This window comes from Meles meles, chromosome 4 (genome assembly GCF_922984935.1).
Source record: "Meles meles chromosome 4, mMelMel3.1 paternal haplotype, whole genome shotgun sequence".
Taxonomy (NCBI): Eukaryota; Metazoa; Chordata; class Mammalia; order Carnivora; family Mustelidae; genus Meles; species Meles meles.
This window is the reverse complement of record NC_060069.1, coordinates 85750173-85772637: the sequence shown is the minus strand read 5'-3', so window position 1 is coordinate 85772637 and position 22465 is coordinate 85750173. Positions and strand designations below refer to the sequence as shown.

Below are 22465 nucleotides of genomic sequence, written 5' to 3'. Positions count from 1 at the left end.
GACAAGAGTGACATTTCATGTTTTTATTTCTCTCCAGAAGAGCTGTTGCTTCTGTGTAGAAGAAAGTTACTGTAGTTGTCCTTTATTACCCTGTGCAGCAGTTCAGTGATAAAAGCCTTCCGGAACCCAGAGAATGAGTCCACTGTATCACTTCTCTTCTAGAAAGACCGTTCCTCCATGCAGTGTTCCATAGCTTCCGCAGCCCGCCTCTTAAGCTGGTTGCCATCCCTCTCTGGTTCTTAAAAATCCGGGTCACTCACCAGGCTCTGTTTTTCTGCCAAATGTCACTGCTTGTGTGGTCCTTGAACAACCAGCAGCGTGTAGGCCACAGGGCTGATACTGTCAGGAATGAGACCAGCCCTGTCCTGCAGGAGCACCCGGGTCAGTGTTCAGGTCACGTGTCTTGGACTCTTACTGTGTCCTGCTCTTTCCTGTGGGGCTGTGGGGCAGGGCTGGCCATAAAGACATGTGCTCCACTCTGGTAGAGTTGACTGTCTTGTTGGGAGGACAGGCTTGTGGAAAGGACAGTTCCCGTATCCTTTGGCCCAGGCTGATGGAAGGATGCACAGGGGACTAAGGGAGTTGAGAAGTGGAACTTGTAGTTCAACCTAGAATTCAGAGAGGCTTTCTGAAGGAAGTGGTCCTGACTAGTGCTTATAACAGGAGTTGTTTTTGTTTTGTTGTTTTTAAATAAAAGGTGCTAAAAACAGTTGGCAGAGGGAACAACGTGAGAAAAGGGCCAGAAAGTCTATTAGTCATTGTGCGTGAAGGTTGGTATTAATGGAATGTAAAGCATAAAGCCTGTTGCGGATCAGGCATAGAAGACTCCCTGTTTGTCTTAGGATTGCGATGCCGTTGCAAGGTTTTAGACAGGGGAATGACACAGCTGGTTGTGTGGTTTAGTTAGATTGTTCTGGCCACAGTAGAGGGAGGATTTGTGGGAGTGGCGAGGTATGGGAAAGAGAGAGAGGCCAAGCAGTCAGTTTGAGAGAGGGTAGGTAAGTTCACTTTTGGACTATGTTGGATTATTTTATTCTTTCGTATCACTAAATGGATCTGTTCAAGAGGTTGTTAACACGTCTCATTCTGAAGTTGGGGAGACAACCTGCCGGATGTGGGGGTTTGAATTACTCAGGACCACTAGGCTCACCCAAATCCCCAGAGGGGGTGAGATTTCCCAAAGAGTTAGCAGTGAGAGGCAAGCTGTGGATCCCGGGGGGCCTGAGTTGTTGAGAGGTAGCAGACGGGAAGTCCCTGGAGGCAACTATGAAAGTCTGGCTGGACTGGAGAGAACACACAATGGAGAGTATTGTTACAGAGACAAGGACAGTGAGAATAAAAATAGGATTATTAGGGTTCTTTTTTTTTTTTTAAGACTATTTATTTGAGAGAGCAAGTGAGCATGAACATGGGGGAGGAGCAGAAGAGAGGGAGAAGCAGACTCCGCACTGAGCAGAGGGCTCAACATGGGGCTTAATCCGAAGACTCTGGAATCATGACCTGAGCCAAAGGCAGCCGCTTAACTGACTGAGCTGCTCAGGCATCCCCAAGATTGTTAATGATTCTGTTAAAATCCTAGTAAGAGAACGTATTGTGTTGTAAGCACTGTTGTAAATTGTAACCTATAGTAAGTCATTCAGTTCTCAGAACCATCTTATGGGATTGGAACCAGTGTTATTGTTGCAGTGTTAGTGATGAAATGGTGTAGGTCACACAGCAACCAAGTGGCAAAGCTGGAATTCATGCCTAGCAGTCTGGATCCAGAGTCTACCCCGCCGTGCTAAGCTGCTTCTCTAGGTACTGCATAAAGTTTCCAAAAGGAATTAGTAGTGGGTAGTGCCCAGTGGTGTGGGGAAGTCTGGTAAGAGATGGCTGGATTGTCTTTGGGAAGATTGTGGTCACTGATGATCACAGTGAGAAGCCATATTAAGGTGGGTTGAGGAGTGATGAAGAATGAGGAGAAATAATGCTGCCTCTTCTTTAAGAAACATGTCTGTGAAGGGAAGAGAGAGAGATTGCTGCTAGGCGAGTGGAGATTTTTAAAAGGTTTTGTTTGTTTTCTGAGACAAAGGTAAACTTGTAGAGAGAGTGAGAACAGAAGAAGCAGGGTGTTTGAGAGACCAGTGCTTTGGATATTGGAGGCATTGGAATTCAGAATACTGGCAAGGGTGCCATCATGGACAGGAGATGGGAGATGCTCCTCACCCGCCCCCCCCCAACACACATGCAGGGGGAGGGAGATGGGGATGTGGACCCGTGGGGGCAGATGCATTGGCGGGGCTCAGGGACTTGATGTTCTTCATGTCTGCCATCTGCTTCCCACCAAGACATCCCCTAGACCTTGGAATCTAGTTTTCTTAATATTTAATTTTGCATTTTAGAAAAGAAGAAATACTGCATTCCTTCTCTAATAAGTCCAGAGTCTGTTGTTGAATGGCACCACAGCGTGGTAGCTAAGACCTATTTTTTTTTTTTTTTTTAGAATCATCGCAGACATGAGTTTAGCCTCTGCTCTGCCACTGACTAACTTGAACCTTGAGCCTCTGTTTCCTGGGTGTGAGGGGGATGGCGACAGGTCCTTCTTTATTACCTCAGAGGGTTCAGGTTGCAATGGCTGAGGGCTTCCAGGGCGCCATACCGTGCAGAGTAAGTGCTTAAGTACAGCAGAGCCATAATCTCTAGTCTACATGTAGGAGGCAGCAGGCTCAGCATGGTGGTTCCAGGCACCTGGGCTGAAGTCAGTCTGGCTGGTTACCATGTCTCCCTTGTGGCTCATGTTTCTCTGGTGCAGTTGGAGTTTGGCACTGCCTCCCTCAGGGGCTTCTTGTGACTTTTGGGTCGGGTGGTCATAGAAAGTGCTTCACGCAAGCTGGTTGAATGAGAAATGTCATCAGGGGTCTGAGATGGGGTAGACAAACCACAACCTGGAGGCCAAGTCCAGCCCAGGAGCTAAGAATATATTTTATATTTTCATACATATTTTGTATTTTCAGTGAGTTAGTAAAACAAACAAAGAATGTGTGACAGAAATTAGAGGTGACCCACAAAGCTTAAAGCATTTACCGTCTGGCTTTTTATAGAAAATTTCCCACCCACTGGTCCAGGGTTCCTGCCTATCCAGCATCTATGAAGCTATGTACTGTGTTATCTCAGAGATTATTGTATAGATTTAAAAGAAAATTCCTTTTTAGGTTTTATAACCTTAGAAATGACATATTTTAATTCCATCTCATTTTTCTAATTGAATGAACTGTTTTAAGTGACAAATTTTCAGTGGTGATTACTGTGTTTTTATTAACTTTCCTAGGTTTTTGGTGCTGGAATGTTAGTTTATGAATTATGATATTCCTTGATTTCTCAGTAGCTATACTCCTGCATTTCAAATTAATAATTCTTTTTTGAGGGGGTGCTTGCATGTCTCAGTCGGTTAAGCATCTGCCTTTTGCTCAGGTCATGGTCCAAGGGTCCTGGGATCGAACCCCATGTTGGGCTCCCTGCTCAGCTGGGAACCTGCTTCTCCCTCTCCCTCTGCTTCTCCCCCTGGTTGTGTGTGCTCTCTCTCGCTCTCTTTCTCTCTGTCAAATAAATAAAAAATAAAATCTTTTAAAAAAAGCAATTCTTTGTTTGTAAAGATTTTATTTATTTGATACAGAGAGTGAGCGAGAGCACGCAAGCAGGGGGAGAGGGAAAGGGAGAAACCAAATCCCCGTGGAGTGTAGAGTCCAACATTGGGCTCCACCTGAGGATGCTGAGATCATGACCTGAGCTGAGGTCAGACACAGACTGAGCCACCCAGGCATCCCTCAAAATGAATAATTATATTTTTATCTTAGGACTTGAAAATTTGGGAATAGGGTAAGTGTTCCATGTTTTAAACTCAGTGGTAGGAAACTATAATATCATTACGGCAAGACATCATTTTTACTTTTAAGCTGTTGCACTTTTGTCATTCTGTTAAATATCTGAGTTTTCCTCCTTCATTTCCAGACTGTCACTCTCTGTTGCCCAAGTGCCTTGGTGTGGAATTATTCCACAAACGACAATAAGAGTGCGAACCCAGGCTCGCCCCTGGATCTGCTGCAGGTGGCCCCCTCCAGCCTCCCCATGCCTGGTGGGAACACAGCTTTCAATCAGCAGGTAGACTTCCTGTTAATGGTGGTTTGATGGGGCTTTTCATTCCTGAGAGGCGTCATGGCATAGCAGGCCGAGATGTTGGCCAAGCATCTCAGGTGCTTGAGTGCCGTTCCCAGCCCTGCTCCCCTTCTCTCTGGGGCATCTGGGGGAAGTATTTAGCCTCTCTGAACCACAGAAGTTCACGTTGCTCCCTCTCCTCTTTCCCTCCTGCTGGACAGTTCTCACAGAGTTTTGCCGCCCACACTGTGGTTAACGGTGGTTCGAGTACGTGACCTTGGCGCTCCTAGTTGGTAGTCTGTGATATTTAGTAACTATGTTTTGATGGGTAAGTTTGATTAGTGCTGGGTTTTTTGGTTCAGAAACTTAAGAAACTTAAACCACAGGATCTAATGTTTAGACTAAGATCCCTGTATATTGCCAAGCGTTTTTCTTAAGTTAATAAAACATGCCTCCTCGTTTTCATACATAGAACAATGGCTCAAAAATGCTACTTTAGAGCTTTCACCTTTCCGTATGATATTCTAAAAAATTTTCACTTATAAAGCAAGCATTTCTTTTTTCTTTTTCTTTCTTTTTTTCGGGGGTGAGCATTTGTTATTGAACACTGGCACTGAACCATTGAACCACCACTGGTAAACTTTGAAGTGCACTTCATGGGCAATAGGCTAAATTTGCTGTGATGTAGTCAGGACTGTAAGATGCTGTGCTCATGTGGAAAACCTGACATGATTTAGACAGCCGCTGTGGCTTTCCTAGACCAAGTTAATTAGAAGAGATTATCTTTCAGGTTCGGGCAAGGATTTACGAGGTGGAACAGCAGATCAAACAAAGAGGCCGTGCAGTGGAAGTTCGGTGGTCTTTTGACAAGTGCCAAGAGTCAACAGCAGGTACAGAACACGAGGGAGGGAAGGAGTGCCTTTGAATGTTGGACTTTATGCCGTGTTTCTGATTCTTAAAAATCCGTCCACGTCGTTAGTAAGGTCGCTGACACAGATGCCCTTTAGTTCCTGGCTGTCTAGAACGTCAGGTTTGGTTTCATCGTCAGTTCTTACATGCCGCCGAGAATGACACTTTCTTAAAATCCCTTTTGCCGTACGTGATGATGATTTTGTACTTTGCTGTTGTGGCTTTGTTTGACCTCTTTAACGGCTTCCTTAATTTCCGCATCTAGGGGTGACCATTAGTCGGGTTTTGCACACGTTGGAAGTGTTGGATCGACATTGTTTTGATCGGACTGATTCCAGCAATTCCATGGAGACGCTTTATCATAAGATTTTCTGGGCAAACCAAAACAAAGATAATCAAGAGGTAGTTAATATTTTTCTTCTCTTTATTTAAATTTTCTCATATTTTCTGTTTTTTTTTTTTTTTTCATTCAGTAAATTTTGGCAGAGCCTTTCCTATGAAGTATAATAGCTTATGAAGGTGTCTACACCCTGAAATCATTTTATTGTTGGACTAAAATGCCCCCAGCTTATTAAAATGAAACGTCCATTGGGCTGATCAACCTAGGTTTATTTATTGGAAAGATTTTTCTCGGACCTTTTATCATCACCCCCTGACCCTCATCATTTTAGTTCTAGCAAAATATCCTTCATCTAGTGATTGGACCTTATATAATGGTTTGGCTTTAACTTAGGGAGAATATATTTTAATTTTTAGAGCAATGAATGAATATTGTGGTCACGGTCTTTGGAAAATCTGTATGACATGAATTAGGATTCTCCAGAGAAACAGAACCAGGAAGGGGATGTATATATGTATGCATATATGTATATTATACATATGTATACACACAATACATATATACGTATACACATGTCCACATGTATACATATGTATATATGAACACATGTATGTATATATATGTATATGCACACACATATATATAAGTGAGAAAGAAGTGTTTATTTTAGGGAATTGGCTGATATGATTGAGGACAGGCAAATCTTAAATGTGCAGGGCAGGCCAGCAACCTTGGGATCCTGGAAACAGTTGATGTTGCAGTCTTGAGTCTGAAATTCATCTGGAAGCAGAATTCCTTCTTACTCGGGAACCTGTCTTTTCTCCAAAGCCTTCAACTAATTGGATGAGACCCACCCATATTATGGAGAATAATTTGTTTTACTCAAACTTTGCTGATTTAAATGTTATCCACATTTAAAAAATATCTTCACAGCAGCATCTAGACTGGAATTTGGCTAAAAATACTGGGTACCATGACCTAACCAGATTCACACATAAAATTAACTGGTTATCACAGACAATTATGATCTTACGCTTTCTTGGATTAGATTGTTTCATTATTGAACTGCCCTAGAAACAAAGGTTTTTCATTTTTTTTCCCTCAACCTTATTTTGGGACAATGAACAAGGCTGTGTTCCATGTTCTAGTAGGCACCAGGAATGAAGAGGTAAGTTTTAAGACATGGTACCTGCCTTCAAGGAACACCTCAGTTGACTGATTACTATTATCTTTGATTTTTGTATTAGCCTTTGAGAATGCATATGGGGAAAGGAGAGCTTAATCAACATAAGCACTAACCTGAAACTTTTCCTTATCCCACCCTGATGTGAACATGATGTGAACCTGTTCTAGATTTTTCCTCTTTCTGGAATAGTTTGTATTGTCACACTGCTTCTCAAAGATAAGGTCAAGTTTACTGATGCCAAGTAGAATACCAGACTGTTGAGTGAGGTACAGACTGAGCGTATTTTCTCATTCATTTTGAGGTCTCAACAATGTTTTAGTACTTCAGTAAAGTACACTGATTATAAGTCTGCACAATTCTCTGCTGATTAACACAAGTTAGAGTGTTACTGTGTTCTTTTGGAGTGTCCAGTTGTAATAAAGACTTTCTTAGGTGAAAGATTGCTAGACTTCTAAGGTTTTTAATATATAGATGTGAGATACTTGGAAGGAAAGTAGGGATACCTCAAATTCAAGATATCCTTTTGGACTGCTAAGCTTCTTGCACCAAGTGTTGAGTAAAGACTGTGTTGTTCTTTTGTGAGCCTTTTAGCAAGTGCACCAAAACCACTTGAATTTTGTGGTTAGCCTGACTATAGAACTTCTAGTGAACGAATTGCCCAACTTCACCATTATATACCCCATTCACCCACAGAGACTTAAGTTATTCACTAGTACTCTTAAGAGAAAATGATGAGTGTCTTATCAGGGGCAGAAATGAAGTTGTATATACATGTGTATAAAATATATAATTATTTAAATATACATATAATTACATAAATTATAAATACATATGAATTTAAGTAGGCTCCATGTCCAGCATGGAGCCCAACTCAAGACTTGAACTCACATCCCTGAGATCAAGACCTGAACTGAGATTAAGAGTCAGACGCTTAACTGACTGAGCCACCCAGGTGCCCCAAGTTTTGTATTTGTGAATAAAATCACACTATAACTTTCTAAATCTAAAGCACAGTTGTCTCCAGTGAGGGACTTCCCCCAGGATATGGGGAAATGGTTGCCACTAGAGGGCGACATGTGCTCAGGACTGAGAGTCCCGGATGTTCTAGTGACGTGTTTCATCTGAAGGAAGGTCAGTGTTGTCCATTTAGGAGTAATTATTTCAAATGTTGACTCAATTATGGAAAGAATTGATGTGAATGAGAGGTTGCTTTGTGGTTACAGTGTTCTTTTATGAGTAAGACAAAAATTATATTTTAAACCCGTAATTCAGACTGCTCACCTTTTCTTAATCTGTCAGAAAGAATAGGCGGTTAATTAACATTAGGATTTTTTTTTTTTAAAGATTTTTTTTTTTAATTTATTTATTTGACAGAGAGAGAGATCACAAGTAGGCAGAGAGGCAGGCAGAGAGAGAGGAGGAAGCAGGCTCCCGGCGGAGCAGAGAGCCCGATGCGGGGCTCGATCCTAGGACCCTGAGATCATGACCTGAGCCGAAGGCAGCGGCTTAATCCACTGAGCCACCCAGGCGCCCCACATTAGGATAATTTTTAAACATTAAAATATTTAACATTAAATTAATTTTTGTTAAGCATCATAAGTTTTACAATATGGCTTTGGCGTTTGTGCGAGTGTGTGTATATCAAGGTGTGTATGTATATGCAGGCAAATGACAGTGTTTCATTTTGTGTTTTCTCTTCACCAGGGGCTACTATTTTCTTGACTACCAAGTCGCTTTATATATATCTGGACTTCATGGATGAGCTGTGGAGTTGTATTAACTGTGGTCAGCTGTGTCACTGACCTTAAGCACCTTAACTTGTAGGCTGTGTGCCTTAGTGTCCTCATTTGTTAGGGCAAGTGCTCTATGCCAACTTACCTATCCCTACGGGACATGAGCACTTTGAGCATTATAAAGCACTCTATAAATATATTTAAAAACCTTAATGATAAATAGCAGTAATTATTAGTAATATTAGTATTATGTTAGAAGAGCCAGTATGATGAATCTATACTTTTCTGATTAGGAGTTGCATAGAGTGGTGTGATTAGGATTCAGAAACAGGTCTCACTTCTTTAAAGTGTGCTTCCTCTTTTTTTGGTTTCATAGTGTGTGTTAGGACTTAGACAACATGAAAGATATTAGAACAAGTGACCAGCCTCTGCAACTGCAGTGAGCTTGAGGTTTGTTTCTGTTGGAGTTGTTTGGGTTGGCCTGGGCCCTGGGTTGCTCATCCTGCTTCCTCACATCTGTGTGAGCAAGCTGAACTTCACCCTTCTTGATTCCTTTTTCTCTGGAAATGCTGAAAGGAGATCTCGTCCTTTCCGCTTTCTGATAGGGAGGTGGGAGAGCAGTCATACTGATGGGACTCAGAGTCCGAAGTTCAGGTTTGTGTGTGTAGTTAATCTCTATGTTTGGTCAAAGCCCGTTGAAAGCCATAATGCATGGGATAAAGACACTGAGGTCCCTGTCCTGCCCTGTACTTGGGCTGCGGTCCTGAGACTGAGTTTGCCCCACGATGGGGTGTGTCAGGCCTGCGGCCTATTCCCATCATGCTGCGTAGAGGGCATTATTCCTTTACCCTCTCCTTCTCTGTTGTGGCCCTCATCCTCAGCCGCTCTTTCTGCCTTAGGGTTTGGCTCCTGTTGTAAGAGAGGTGAAAATAGAAATCTTAAAACCCTCAATGTTTACTTACTCTAGATCTGTGCTGCTTGATTCTCCATTATAAAACTTGTAATGCTGAGGACAGGCCTTGGGGACTTGGATTGTACCACCATCAGGCAGTGGTGCATGTTAATGGTAGGCTGGCAGGTCCAGGGCCCCTGAGAGGCAACCTGGGAGGGTGCTTGCCCTTTCTGAGTAGAGAGGCCTATCTCAGATGCTACTTGGGAACGCAGACCCACTGTCGTCTGATCATTCAATATTTCAAGAGAACTTGGATGTCAAGATTTACATGTAGATTTTTCCACGCTTAAAACACTCTGCAGGCCAAGCAGCGTCTGTTGGCCATGTTAGCCCAGTGCCTGTCACTTTGCAACTCCTGGTGCCTGTTTTATGCACTGGCATACTGATTTGCCTGCTCCGTGTTTCAGAACCATTTCTGCTCTGGATGATGGAGGCAGAGAAGCCTGATGTCCATACAAGGGACTGTTGTTGGGAATGGGGGTACTTCTTGATTCCAGGTCCTGACTGAGTCTGTCCCTTGCAGCCTACAGGCGGGGGCCGCATTGCTGACCTCAAGTCTGAGGGTAGGGTGCCCTTCAGGCTTCCAGAGTACCCAGATTGCTTCCTTCCTCTTGGCTTCTTTCCTTGTTTGTGTTGGGTGTGAAGGGAGAAGTAGCTGCATCTTTGGGTCTCTGAGGGACATGGATGGAAGGGAGAGTCTAAAGATGGCAGGAAGAGCCGTCTTTTCACTTCTCTCTTTGGTGCCCAAGGAAGCCGACTTTCTCCTGAGTAATGAAAAGGCCAGAGCAGCTGCAGCAGCACGTAGGTTTCCCCTTTCTCTGCTGTTATACAAAACCATCACACGCCCAAACCTGAAAATATATATATTTATTGTTTCTTTTCTGCTTATTCATAAAGCATTCTCTGACTATGCGTGATGAGTTCATACTGAGTTTTAGGCTCCAAGTCCAGAGCAGCTGTCTGATTCCCCCCTGGCCCAGGCTGCCAGGGCCAGAGCAGGTCGGCATCCATGTAGTTGAGGAACTCTCAGCACCATGCAAAGGAAAATCTGTTTCTGTCATTGCTGGGCTTGTTACATGTTTTTCCCCCTGCCAGCCTGTAGTCCCAAGGTCAGGGTCTGTGTTCCTTTGGCTCACCAGCGTATTACCAGTCTTTTAACACCATGCCTGGTACCCCATATGTCCTCAGGAAATCCTTACTGAATTGGTTTTTGGGAGGCTTACAGAAAAGCTGCTGGGACAGTGAACTAGAAAGGAAAACCCTCTAGGGGATTGGGTTTGGAAGGGTAGGTGTGCAGAAAGAAAATCTATAGCGTGTGATGGTACAGTCTCCGATGTACAAGAAAGCATGTGCAGGTGGTAGTAGGAGGGCGGCTGACAGAGTTCTCAACTGAAAAATCAGATTAATAGTGTATTTCTTGGGCACATTATGTATAATTCACCTACTCTTCATGAGTCTCAATTTTCCCACCTGTAAAATGGGATTTCTGCCTCCTGGTGATATGAAAATGACCTGGAACAATATCGAGAATACATTCAAGTGTGTATAGTGCCTAGTGAGTAAAGAAATACTCCGTAAACACTACCTACTATTATAACTGAAATATTTAGGGAGGCAGTTAAACTCTAGAGACATGGAAGGAATATGGTCCTAAGGGTCCCTGGGGACTATTGTGGACACACACACACACACACACACACACACATACACACCCATAACACAGACCATTAATCTCAAATGCATAGCCAGGATCTGTCAGGCTTTTTACATTCTTTGGTGTTCACAAAGATTTCCCCTCAGTAGGGAAGCCATCGGGTGAGACTGGCCCACCCCGGGGGACGCGGCTGCAGTGCTCCCATGTAGTGAAAGAGATCATGCTCCAGTGTTCCAGGGTATTTTGGGTTGATGTTATTGTTGTTGTTTTTTAATGTTTAAGAAAAAGTCACTTTTAAAAATTAAGACTCAAGATAACAAAGTTAAATGAGGCAGAGGTCAAGCAAACAAAGAAACACACCTGGATGGCTTTCTGTTGAGATGTGTGGGCTGAGTTTTAGAATTGTTGGTGCTGATCACAGCCCTGCCAGAGCATGCGGTACTGGAGAAGTCACATGGTTTCCTATTGGGTGTCTGAAGGGGAGGGTGGTGCCAGCCTCTTATGGCTACCATTTTCTTCTTTCTTCAAGTAAATTTGTTGTGAGAGGGTGATTATGTTAACATGGTTGGGGGCGGGGATGGCATGTCCAGACATTTAGACATTGCTGTAATTGTAAGGGTCAGTCATGAATCCACTTAGATTGTGGTGGGCCTCTTAGATTGTTTTTGAGCATGTGATGCAAGTCTTTTTTCTTCTGCCTTTTTAAAGTACATCTTGAGCACTAGGCCCCATTATGTGTTATGTCATCTGATTTAATTTTTCCCTGGCCAGTGAGAAACATGTTTAAACATTTTTTTTTTCTTTATCTCCTTTCAGATGAAGAAACTGAGGTGTAGAGAAGATGAGTCAGTTGTCCAAGCTCATACCCAACTCACTGGTGGGAAAATAGGGATTAGAATCTTTTTTTTTTTTTTTTTTTTTTTAAAGATTTATTTATTTGACAGAGAGAAATCACAAGAGAGGCAGGAAGAGAGAGAGGAAGGAAAGCAGGCTCTCCGCTGAGCAGAGAACCCGATGTGGGACTTGATCCCAGGACCCCGAGACCATGACCTGAGCTGAAGGCAGCGGCTTAACCCACTGAGCCACCCAGGCGCCCCGGGATTAGAATCTTAAATGGTTCTAGAACCCAATTCTTTTTTTTTTTTTTTTTAAACATTTTTTTATTAAGAAAAAAAAATATTTTTAAGTAGGCTCCACATCCAGTGAGGAGCCCAATATGGGGGCCTTGAACTCATGACCCTGAGATCAAGAGCTGGGCTCTCAACCGACTGAGCCACCCAGGCACCCTTAGAATCCAGCTCTTGACTAGTACATTCTATTCCTTGTCCCACTTCTCTAATAAATCATTTATCTCAGGTAACTGTAGTGGAACAAACAAGTGTCAGATGTAATTTTGGAAAAAGGAGGGAAAAATCTTTATAGTTACCACAGTTTCCATGTTAATATTTGCATATTTATTTGTAGGAATAATCTCTTTTTAAAAGGCATAACAATTTCACCGTAGTAAACAATATTTAAGTTAGAAAATCCCAAATCTTTGGGGGCACCTGGGTGACTCAGTGGGTTAAAACCTCTGCCTTCAGCTCAGGTCATGATCCCAGGGTTCTGGGATTGAGTTCTGAATCAGGCTCTCTGCCCAGCAGGGAGCCTGCTTCCCTCTCTCTCTGCTTGCCTCTCTGCCTACTTGTGATCTATCTCTCTGTCAAATAAATAAATAAAATCTTAAAAAAAAAAAAAGAAAATGTACATTGGGAATCAGCCATTCATATTTAGGAAGATTTTTCACATGTGCATACTATTTATATGTAAATATGTCTTCTGGGTTTGTGGTTAACAGTCTTAGTCTTATGCTCTTCATAGTGATTCTGTGTGTTAAGTGCTATTTATGATCTTGTGCAACAGGCTTATATTCTGTTAGCAGTTTAGACCACGTTTTAACTTAATGCAACTCTTGAAATTCATCCAGATCTCTGTAATGTGCCTTAGGTTGCAAACCATATAACTTGCTAATAATACTGCTCTACATATTCTCCCTTGTCATTTATTGGTGCTATCATGAGACTTTTTAATCCAGATATGACCATTTCGTTTAATGTTGACTAGGCATGATTAATTACATTTATAAACATGTCCCATTAGTCTCAGATTATAAAGCTATTGAAGAGCTTTATTCAGTATCTGATCTCAAGTTCTTTTAGTTTGCTGTTGCTTATGGTAATGAGTCATTGGTATTTCCCATTCCCCCCCCCCTTTTTTTAAACTTTTTTTGTTTTTTTTAAAGGTTTTATTTATTTATTGGACAGAGATCACAAGTAGGCAGAGAGGCAGGCGGAGAGAGAGAGGGAGAAGCGGGTTCCCTGCCGAGCAGAGAGCCCGATGCGGGGCTCAATCCTGGGATCCTGAGATCATGACCTGAGCTGAAGGCAGAGGCTTTAACCCACTGAGACACCCAGGCACCCCTTCCCATTTCCTTTTGTGGTATTATTTTGTAATATACGTAACATACTAACAAAGTTCTTAAAATAGCAAACAATCTCATCAAGTATGTTCTAATTTCTAGAGGAAGCCTGACTTTCAGATGTAGTTGTCAATTATTTTCCCTTCTTTCTTTGTTACAGAAGACATGTGGTTAGTTTTTATAGACTGTTAGTTATTGAGTGAATGAATAAGAACTCAATTAGCCTTAGTCTATCAAGTTTAAGCCCACTATTTCTAGGAAAGAAAAATGTGACAGATCTTCCTGATGATGAGGGCGTCCACATTTGGGGTACCTTTATTATAGATGTAGATGGGACCCTAATGATGTTTATTTGCAACAGAGTTAACAATGATTTTAGTAGTTTGCCACCATGGGTGTGTCCAGAGTTCATGAGGCTAAATTAAAAATGCTGTTGTTTGAAGAGCCTTGTTGATTTTTGAATTTTGTGTCCATTTGTTGCCTTTTTTGTTCTCATTACAGCAATTATTTTTTCTTGCCTTGTGTTTTTTTTTAAATATTTGTTGAAGTACTAGTTATTACAATACAATGCAGTATGAATTATAGTGTTATTAGTTTCAGGTGTCTTGTGACTTTTTTTTTTAAATAAAGATTTTATTTATTTATTTGACAGGCAGAGATCACAAGTAGGCAGAGAAGCAGGCAGAGAGAGAGGAAGAAGCAGGCTCCCTGCAGAGCAGAGAGCCCAATACGGGGCTCGATCCCAGGACCCTGAGATCATGACTCGAGCCGAAGGCAGCGGCTTAATCCACTGAGCCACCCAGGCCCCCCTGTCCTGTGACTTTTATGCACGTAGGGTGCATCTGATATCATGAAGTGCCCTTCAGCCCACAACTTGGACCCTCTCCCACTCTTCTGCCTGAAGGGGAGCATGTTAGCATATGAGCTCCTCCTGTGGAGCATGTAGCGTGGATTTGACTCTTCCGTCAGTGACCTTGTAGCTTTGAGACATTTAACGAGTTATTTAACCTTCAGGCCTCATTTGCTGAAGACCCATAGCATTGTAGTGAAAGCATCAGAACGGGGCATACTGTAAAGCAAACACTCCTTATATACATGAGCAGTAACCATTGTTCATTTTGGAACATTTCCTTTCGATATTTTCCTGGGTGTTTATATACATATATATGGACACTTAACAGGTTGGAGGACATAAATGGATTACATTCTACAAAACACTCTGCAGGATTTTCTTCTCTCTGCTTACTGTTGTCCATCACTTTTTGCTTATTTTTCTTCTACTTAAGATGTTCAGCTCTTTTATTCTAATAAAGTCTTCTAGTTCTCTGGGTTGGTGGAGGAAGATAATCATTTTATGTAAACTCTAGTAATGTTACCATATCCTTTCAAGTATCTATTTCTTTTTCCCATTGGCTAGATCCTTCAGAATGATTCTTAGTAATAGTGTTCGGACCAGCATTCTTGACTCATTAAATTAGGAATGAGAATACATCGAGTACTTAGTACTTAATTAGCTGTTAGATTGCCAGATACTGTTTTATATTAAGTAAATGCAATGTGTATTTTGGGGGAGGGGAATGAAATGTAAACTCCTCCCACCATTGTCTGCCCCGCATCTTTCCTTGGTTTTGCTTTTGGTTTCAAGTAATACAGTGTTGCTTTTACTCTATGCTGAAGAATATCTATTGTGTGCCAGACACTGTGGTAGATGGCTGAAAATAAAGCCATGAAAAAGACAAACCCTTGACTTATATGAGTGTGTGATCTAGCAAGTGATAGAAGAGGAACGAATTCCTTGGAAATTCATTTTCTGCACATCCATTTGATTATAAGTCTGGCACGTTCCTCAAGGGGTAGAAGTCCAGCTGTAACAGTGGGTGGCAGTGGCTGGTTGGAATGTGGCTTAGCAGCAGGTTTCCTGGTGTGTGTGTGTGTTTGCGCGTGTGTGCGTGTGTGCACGCATGTGTGGGAGCTACTTGAGAGATTTCCATGTAACAGTGATGCTCCTTGTGCTTCTAGGGATCTTGATTCAGTGATGATGGGAGCAGCAGAAAGAATGGGCTTTGGAGTTAGGAATTAGGTCTCCTAGTTCGCCTCTTGATATCTCTGTGCCCTTGGCCATCTTAACCTCTGAACCTCAGTTTTCCTATCCGTCAAATGGTAATAGGAAGACCTACTGCAGCATTTCTTGAGATTAGAGATGATGTGTGTGAAACACCCAGTGTCTGCTTGATATTTTCAGTCATTACTTCTGCTACTACCTGTGGCTAGAAATTTAGAAGTGTTGTTACTATTACTGCCATGATTACATGTTTTAATTTATGCCATGGCTAGAATTCAGATTCTTGGCCCCCTGGTTTGGCTCTTTTTCTCTGGCCTTAATTTTATGTGCCACGGCTCAGTTTCTCTCTGTCTGTCTCTTTCATTCTTCTCTTTCCTTGTCGCCTCTATGGAGTTGTGGACTCAGGGTGCATGCGGTGGACTATTAAAGTCTTACTATTTATTATGAAGAAGTACCAGTATGAAAAGCTGCCTGTTACTGCTCCTCAAGACTCCAGCTCTCCTTTACAGTATTTGAGATGATAAAGGACTTTCTTTAGTTGCTCTCAGTGGCATGTCTCCATGTCCTCATGGATTATTTGAAACCAATAGCTGGAGTTCTGATAATAGTGAAGCCACATTGTGAAAGATGCCTGTTACATGGAAGTAATATTCTGTGCAAAAGAGCAGAACACTCCGATGTCGTAAGCATCGGGAGTGGAGGCAGAAGAGCCGGGAGAAGCTTGGAGCTCACACAAAGGCCATTGTGTACTCTAGGAGGAGGGTCAACACTACCTTCCCAGGTTCTTTTGAAAACACAGCGTTGTTGTACTTACTTAGTTCGTATCCCGAGATTTATGCTATAGCAAGAGTTTTATTAATTAGCTGAGTGATCTTGGACAAGGTATTTAACATCTCTATGCCTAGGGTTCCTTAATTGTAAAATGGCAATGATAAATAGCTCATAGGTAGTAAAGATTAAAAGAAATAATTCCTGAAACACATTTATTGCAATGTCAGACTATAAATTGAGTAAGCACTCAATAAATGTTAACTATCTTTATTACCACCTGTAAATTTGCCAAGATAACTTTATTCGTTATTTTTAAGGGTGATTATAAGTCCATACTAAGTAATTTTATGTTTTAAATTTTCATTAAAAATGACTGAAAAGAGGAGCATCTGGGTGGCTCAGTTGGTTAAATATCTGACTTTTGATTTTGGCTCATGTCATCATCTCAGGGTCCTGAGATCAAGCCCCACATGGGCTTGCACTCAGCGCAGAATCTGCTTGGGATTCTCTCCCTCTCCCTCTGCCCCTTCTCTCACTTACACATGCATATGCTGCTCATGCTCTCAAATAAATAAATCTTTAAAAAAAATGATTGAAAAGGTCAGGAAGTTTCAACTTTTAATTTTTGTTCTGTCTGTTTTTGTCAGTTAATAAATGCTAAGATTTTAGTAATGGCTAGAATAAGCAAACATATGACAGAAAATGTATCCTGAAAAATATTTTTGATCAGAATAGAAAGTTTCATCTGGTCAGGGGTCGTCTCTTAGTATCCCAAATGTTTTACAAGATTGAGCATAGAGTAGCACAACTGATGAGTTCCTGACAGAGTGATGTGTGTGTGTGTGTGTGTGATCAAAGATTTGCCTAAAGTCATCATTGCTCGTGGGAGAACCCAATCCAGAATTTGGCAGTAAAGCTAAGAGGATGGATACCCCTCTGTGAATCCCCTGGAACAGGAGGAGCAGTATCCCTAGGAGAAGTAGGGGTGCTGCTTCTGGAAGGAGGGAGAAATGGTAGGCTGGCAGGGAGCTGACTTGTCTAAGCGGGGAAAATGCTGTTGGAGGGGACTTGAGCCTTACTAGTAATCACGCATCTTTGACTTCCCCTTTTCCTTGGTTCAGTGGCAGGACCCTCCAGGCTGCCTTCCTTATTTTACACATCTTTAATTAGATACTGAAATATCACCATTTGTCTGCAGAAAAATAGAAAAATTAAACACTACAAAAATGCCCATAGTTCACTGTTGAAGACAAATGCTCTTGCCTGTGAACCATCCATAAAGACGTTCTCTCTCCCTGTGAGTTCACCGTCTTTCCTCTGATTTGATCCATTAAGAGCATCTTTCAAATTTCAGAGGGAATCTGTCAATTTCTGGAGGCTAGAAGAGGAAGAGTGTTTTAGTATCATGCTTCACTGATAACTTGAGTACTCTTATCTTCTTACTTTAAGATAATTTCCTTGGGTTATATCTTTAGAGATTGAATTATTAGAACAAATGATATGAAAATATAGATATTTTAAAGATTTCATTTTTTAGAGAGCATGAGCAGAAGGGAAGAGATAGAGGCAGAGGGAGAAGCAGGCTCCCTGCTGAGCAGAGAGCCAGATGAGGGGCTCGATCCCAGGACCCTGGGATCATGACTGAGCTGAAGGCAGACACCCAACCAACTTATCCACCCAGGTGTCCCATTTGCCACTTTTTAGGTGCTTGTTTAAAATTTCTTTGAAGTAATTTCCTATTGCTGCCATAGCAAGTAAGCAGAAATTTAGTGGCTTAAGATAACACACATTTTTTTCTCTTGCAGTTTTGGAGGTTATGGTCTTACTGGGCTCTAATCATGGTGTCATTTGGGCTGCATTCTTAGGGAGACTGTATGGGAGAATCTGTTTCCTTGTGTTTCCCAGCTTCTACAAGCCACCTGCATTCCTTAGCTTGTGTCCCCTTGCTCCTTCTCCAAAGTCATCAGGACAGCATCTTCTAGTCTCTGACCCTGGCTCCTGCTTCTCTTGTCACATCTCTTTGCCTCACAACCACTGCTATGCTTATGTTGGTTCCACCCAATAATCTGGAATAATTCTCCCCTCTTGACATCCTGAACTTAATCACAGCCACAATGTCCCTTTTGTCATTTAAGGTAATGTATTCACATGTTCTGGCTTTAGCATGTGGACATCTTTGGGTTTGGGGGTGTTATTCTATCTCCCACATACTTGTTTCTCCTTTTATTCATCTCTCTCTTGAAATTTAACTCATTCTTCAAGATTTTTCCCAAAAAGCCACTTTCTGAAAGAAAGCATCTAGTAGTTCCCTTCAGTTTTCTCTCTCAACTCCTTTTAAATGTTGACTCTGAGATAATCTTCATTTCCCATTTTTTTCCTTTTCATTTCATTTCCTTCATTTCCAAATTATTTGTATACATGTATGTCTGTCCCACTTAATTGCCATCTTGTTGAAGAGAGGGACCGTAGTTTATATCTCAAACTTTTTTTTTTTTTTAAGATTTTATTTATTCATGAGAGACACAGAGAGAGAGAGGCAGAGAGAGAAGCTGGCTCCCCACTGAGCAGGGATTTTGATGGCGGGACTCAATCCTAGGATCCCAGGATTATGACCTGATACTTAACCATCTGAGCCTCCCAGGCGCCCCTTTATCTTGAACTCCTAAATTTCCTCAAATTTTTGCCTTGAGTGGCGCCTGGGTGGTTCAGCTGTTAAGCATCTGCCTTCAGCTCAGGTCATAATCCCAGGGTCCTGGGATCCAGCCCTATATCAGGCTACCTGCTCTGCAGGAAGCCTGCTTCTCCCTCTTCCACTCCCTCTGCCTGTGTTCCCTCTCTCCCTGTGTCTCTCTCTGTCAAAGAAATAAATAAAATCTTAAAAAAATTTTTTTTTTGCCTTGAAGTTTTTATATGTTAAAATCATATTTACTAAATTTCACTTAACAAATAATTATTGTTTTAAAGAAGTGGAGCTTAATATTCTTAGAAATTTGTTTATAGAGTGAGAATGTACTTCAATTTACATATTTAAAATTATGATGTCCTGTTGGCAGTTATTTGAATTAATTTGTAAGAAAGCATCTCATAGGCAAATGGGAGCAATCCTCTAATTTTCCAAAAGTTGACTGATGCAAAGTAGTGGGGGAGGGGCACAAGGATCTGCATGTGGGGAGTGTAAGCCATGAGCGTTTGTGTGCATGTGCACTAAACGTGTCTGATTGGTTATACCCTAGAACTGGGACTAGAGTGAAAAAAGCAGAATATCCTTGTTTTTGGTAATGGAATCTAGAGGAGGCCTCTTGGTAAACATAGCTTAAAATGTGAATCAAAACTTTGTGGTAATTAGTAGGGGTCAGAGGGGGAGTTTTCATTGAAAAATTATCTTGAAAAATATGCTGAAATTATAAAAGCATTTTATAACTAATAGACAATTTTTCAATAATAATGAACTAATAAAGTACATTATGACCCAAATACATAAATGTAATTATTCATATTGCAGGGGCTGTTTGCTTCAAAGTTGGTATCAGGTGACCTGATTTTCAGTATGATTTTCTGAGAAGTTAGCAATAAAGCATCTTTTGTAATATCTTACTGTTTCTTTTAAACTAGATACAGAACCTATGTATCCCTCCATCCCCGCCACTCCAATATCCTAAGGATGGCTTGGCGTTATTTGGTAGTCCATCTGATAGTCCAAAAGAGTAGGCTTTGCACTGTTTGAATCTGGCCAGTATTGGGAAGTATTTACTGGTTGAAAATAGATTATGGGCCTGTAATTGAAATTAATATAAGAAAATTTCTGTAATAAAATTTTGTATTTTAAAAACATAATCTTTCAGCAACATTTTCCTTGGGTTTTCTTAATTCACTTATTTCCTAATAATTACAAATTGAGACCACAGCTGTAGCAGGCAGACTGCAGGCCCTCCTGTCTTTAAGATCTCAGATGTGTCTGTAAGCTGGGACGGACAGATGCTTATTGCCTATGAGATACGGAAAGTGCAGACAGTTGGACTTAATTATTTTCTCCTCCATGTGGTCAAAACGTCTTGTAGCTTTTATGTTTTTTAAAGTTTATTTTATTTGTTTGTTTATTTGATTTATTTATTTAAGTAATCTCTACACCCATCATGGAGCTCGAACTTAACGATGCCAGGATCCAGAGTCCACACTCCTCCAGCTGAGCCAGCCAGGCACCGCACGTCTTGTAGCTTTATGATTAGTTGTTTTTTATGTTTTTCTTTCTAGAAGGTGAACTTTTAGAGAATGGGCCAGGTCTTTTACATTTTTTTCCCTCAGTGCCTAGCATGGGTCCTTAATAAGTGCTTCTGGAAGTGAAATGACTCCTTCCTAGGGCTTCTTTTCTAGCACATCACTCCAAACCTGTGGTCCTGATCTGGATGTGTTAAAAAGAAGTGTTTTCCCTCATATGTGCTGTTCTGTGCATGTTTAGGTCAAACAGAGCCCATTACTTAAGTTCAGTGAGTCACTCCTTTATTCCTTTGTAGCCTATTTTCATCTTATTTTAATGATGCAGAAGAAAATACAAAAAACTATAAATGCAGATATGATGCACATTACTGGCTACATTAATTTATTAAAAACTGATGGTAGTATTTTTAGGGTAACTCCTTTTGTTCTCTGTAATGTAAATGTAACGCATGTAGTGCTTCACTGAATTGACTTTTTATGTTTTTCCTTTTCTCTGGATTAGATTGAACCCAGGCAAACATTCCTTCTTGTCTCTTTCTCTCTTAAATGTTATGTTCAATCTTTACATATTTGAATTCAATTATTTCTCTTAATTTAAATTAAGAGATCCAGATATTCTTTTGAGATCTTCCCTAGATCTGCCCTAGATAACATTTCTTTGTTTGAGTCAACATGTGTTTAACCAAATTTAGGGTAGGATGACTAAGAATCTTGGAATAAACTGGTTTTCATGATCTAAATTGTTTGCGAGTACCATAAACTGATTAGGGATTCTTTTTTTTTTTTAAAGATTTTTATTTATTTATTTGACAGACAGAGATCACAAGCAGGCAGAGAGGCAGACAGAGAGGAGGAAGCAGGCTCCCTGCCAAGCAGAGAGCCCGATGGAGGGCTCGAACCCAGGATCCTGGGATCATGACCTGAGCTGAAGGCAGAGGCTTTAACCCACTGAGCCACCCAGGCACCCCAACTGATTAGGGATTCTTACCCTGGGATTCTTGGGTGTCTTCTCAGAGTCCATGAACTTTCTGAAAAGTTGTGCTGGATTTATGTGTTAATGTCTGCTTATTTTTCCTGGGAGTGTGTTTACAACTCTTATAATCTTAATTGAGCTTGTGGATTCTAAAATGTTTAGGACCTCTCACATGAAAGCCAATACTGTGATTCTTCAGTTCTTGTGGCATAGTGTTTGTACAGCTGGACAAATATTAAAAACTGGCAGGTGATGTTACACTGTTTGGCTTGTACCCTCTAAGAGGAAAGGTGAGCTTACATAAAGGGATGATTCCTCTTTTGACCTAACTCCGCCTACCTGTCCCACATTCATGCCACTTGGGTTCCTGTGACCTTTCTTGGACCCCTCTGATCTTCAGTCTGTGGTACCCATTTCTGGGCCATGGCAACCACAGCTCATAGTTCCAGGAACAGTGCTGAGCCCCATGCAGACCCAGGATATACTGTCCTCTGCTGTGTCTTCTTTTAATTTTTGTTTCTGATGCTTGGTTGTCATTTCTCCTGTTTGTTGTTTCTAATGCAGCGAGGGTCTGGCCAGCTTTCCAGCCTCCCCTCCAGTTTCTTTCTGTCCCTTGTTGGAGTGGGTGGCTTGTTGACCTGGCGTGTTCGGATTATGTAGTGAGTGAGGCTCTGAGTGCGAGGGGGCCAACAGTGGAGTGAGTGCTTGGGGTTGGGGACAGCTCTTCTGGATATTCAGTGCTCAGTTTCCTTTCCTCTTGGCTTTTGATGCTGAGTTCTGGAGGATCAATGGGGCTGGATGATAATTCTGTATAAATGAAAGACATATACAAGGAGATGGGAGACTCTAATTCCCTTGAAACTGTCACAGAGTGAGCTGTTCCAGTAAGTGATTTCCTTCCTTGTCACTTAAGTGTTGCTCTTTATACTCAGTTAAGAGGGATTTGGGAACATTTTCTAGAATGACTATAATAAAATATAAGAAAGTTTAATTAAAGAAAGCTTTAAAAGCATTACAAAGTCTGTTGCTTGCTTCCCATCATTGGGCGAATGCTTCACTTGACATGGCTGGTCCCCCTTTC

The 22465-nt window shown here is 41.4% G+C and overlaps 1 protein-coding gene across 4 annotated transcripts in view; it reads left to right on the top strand.

The window, feature by feature from the left end:
* The window catches only part of MED12L (mediator complex subunit 12L), a 324770-nt gene that overhangs the window by 71181 nt on the left and 231124 nt on the right, over positions 1 to 22465 (top strand). For all 4 annotated transcript variants that reach the window (XM_046002172.1, XM_046002171.1, XM_046002170.1 and 1 more), the window contains exons 9-11: positions 3988 to 4137; positions 4922 to 5021; positions 5306 to 5442. In XM_046002172.1, coding sequence (XP_045858128.1) covers positions 3988 to 4137; positions 4922 to 5021; positions 5306 to 5442 — 387 coding nt within the window. The remainder of the gene's footprint in view (positions 1 to 3987; positions 4138 to 4921; positions 5022 to 5305; positions 5443 to 22465) is intronic.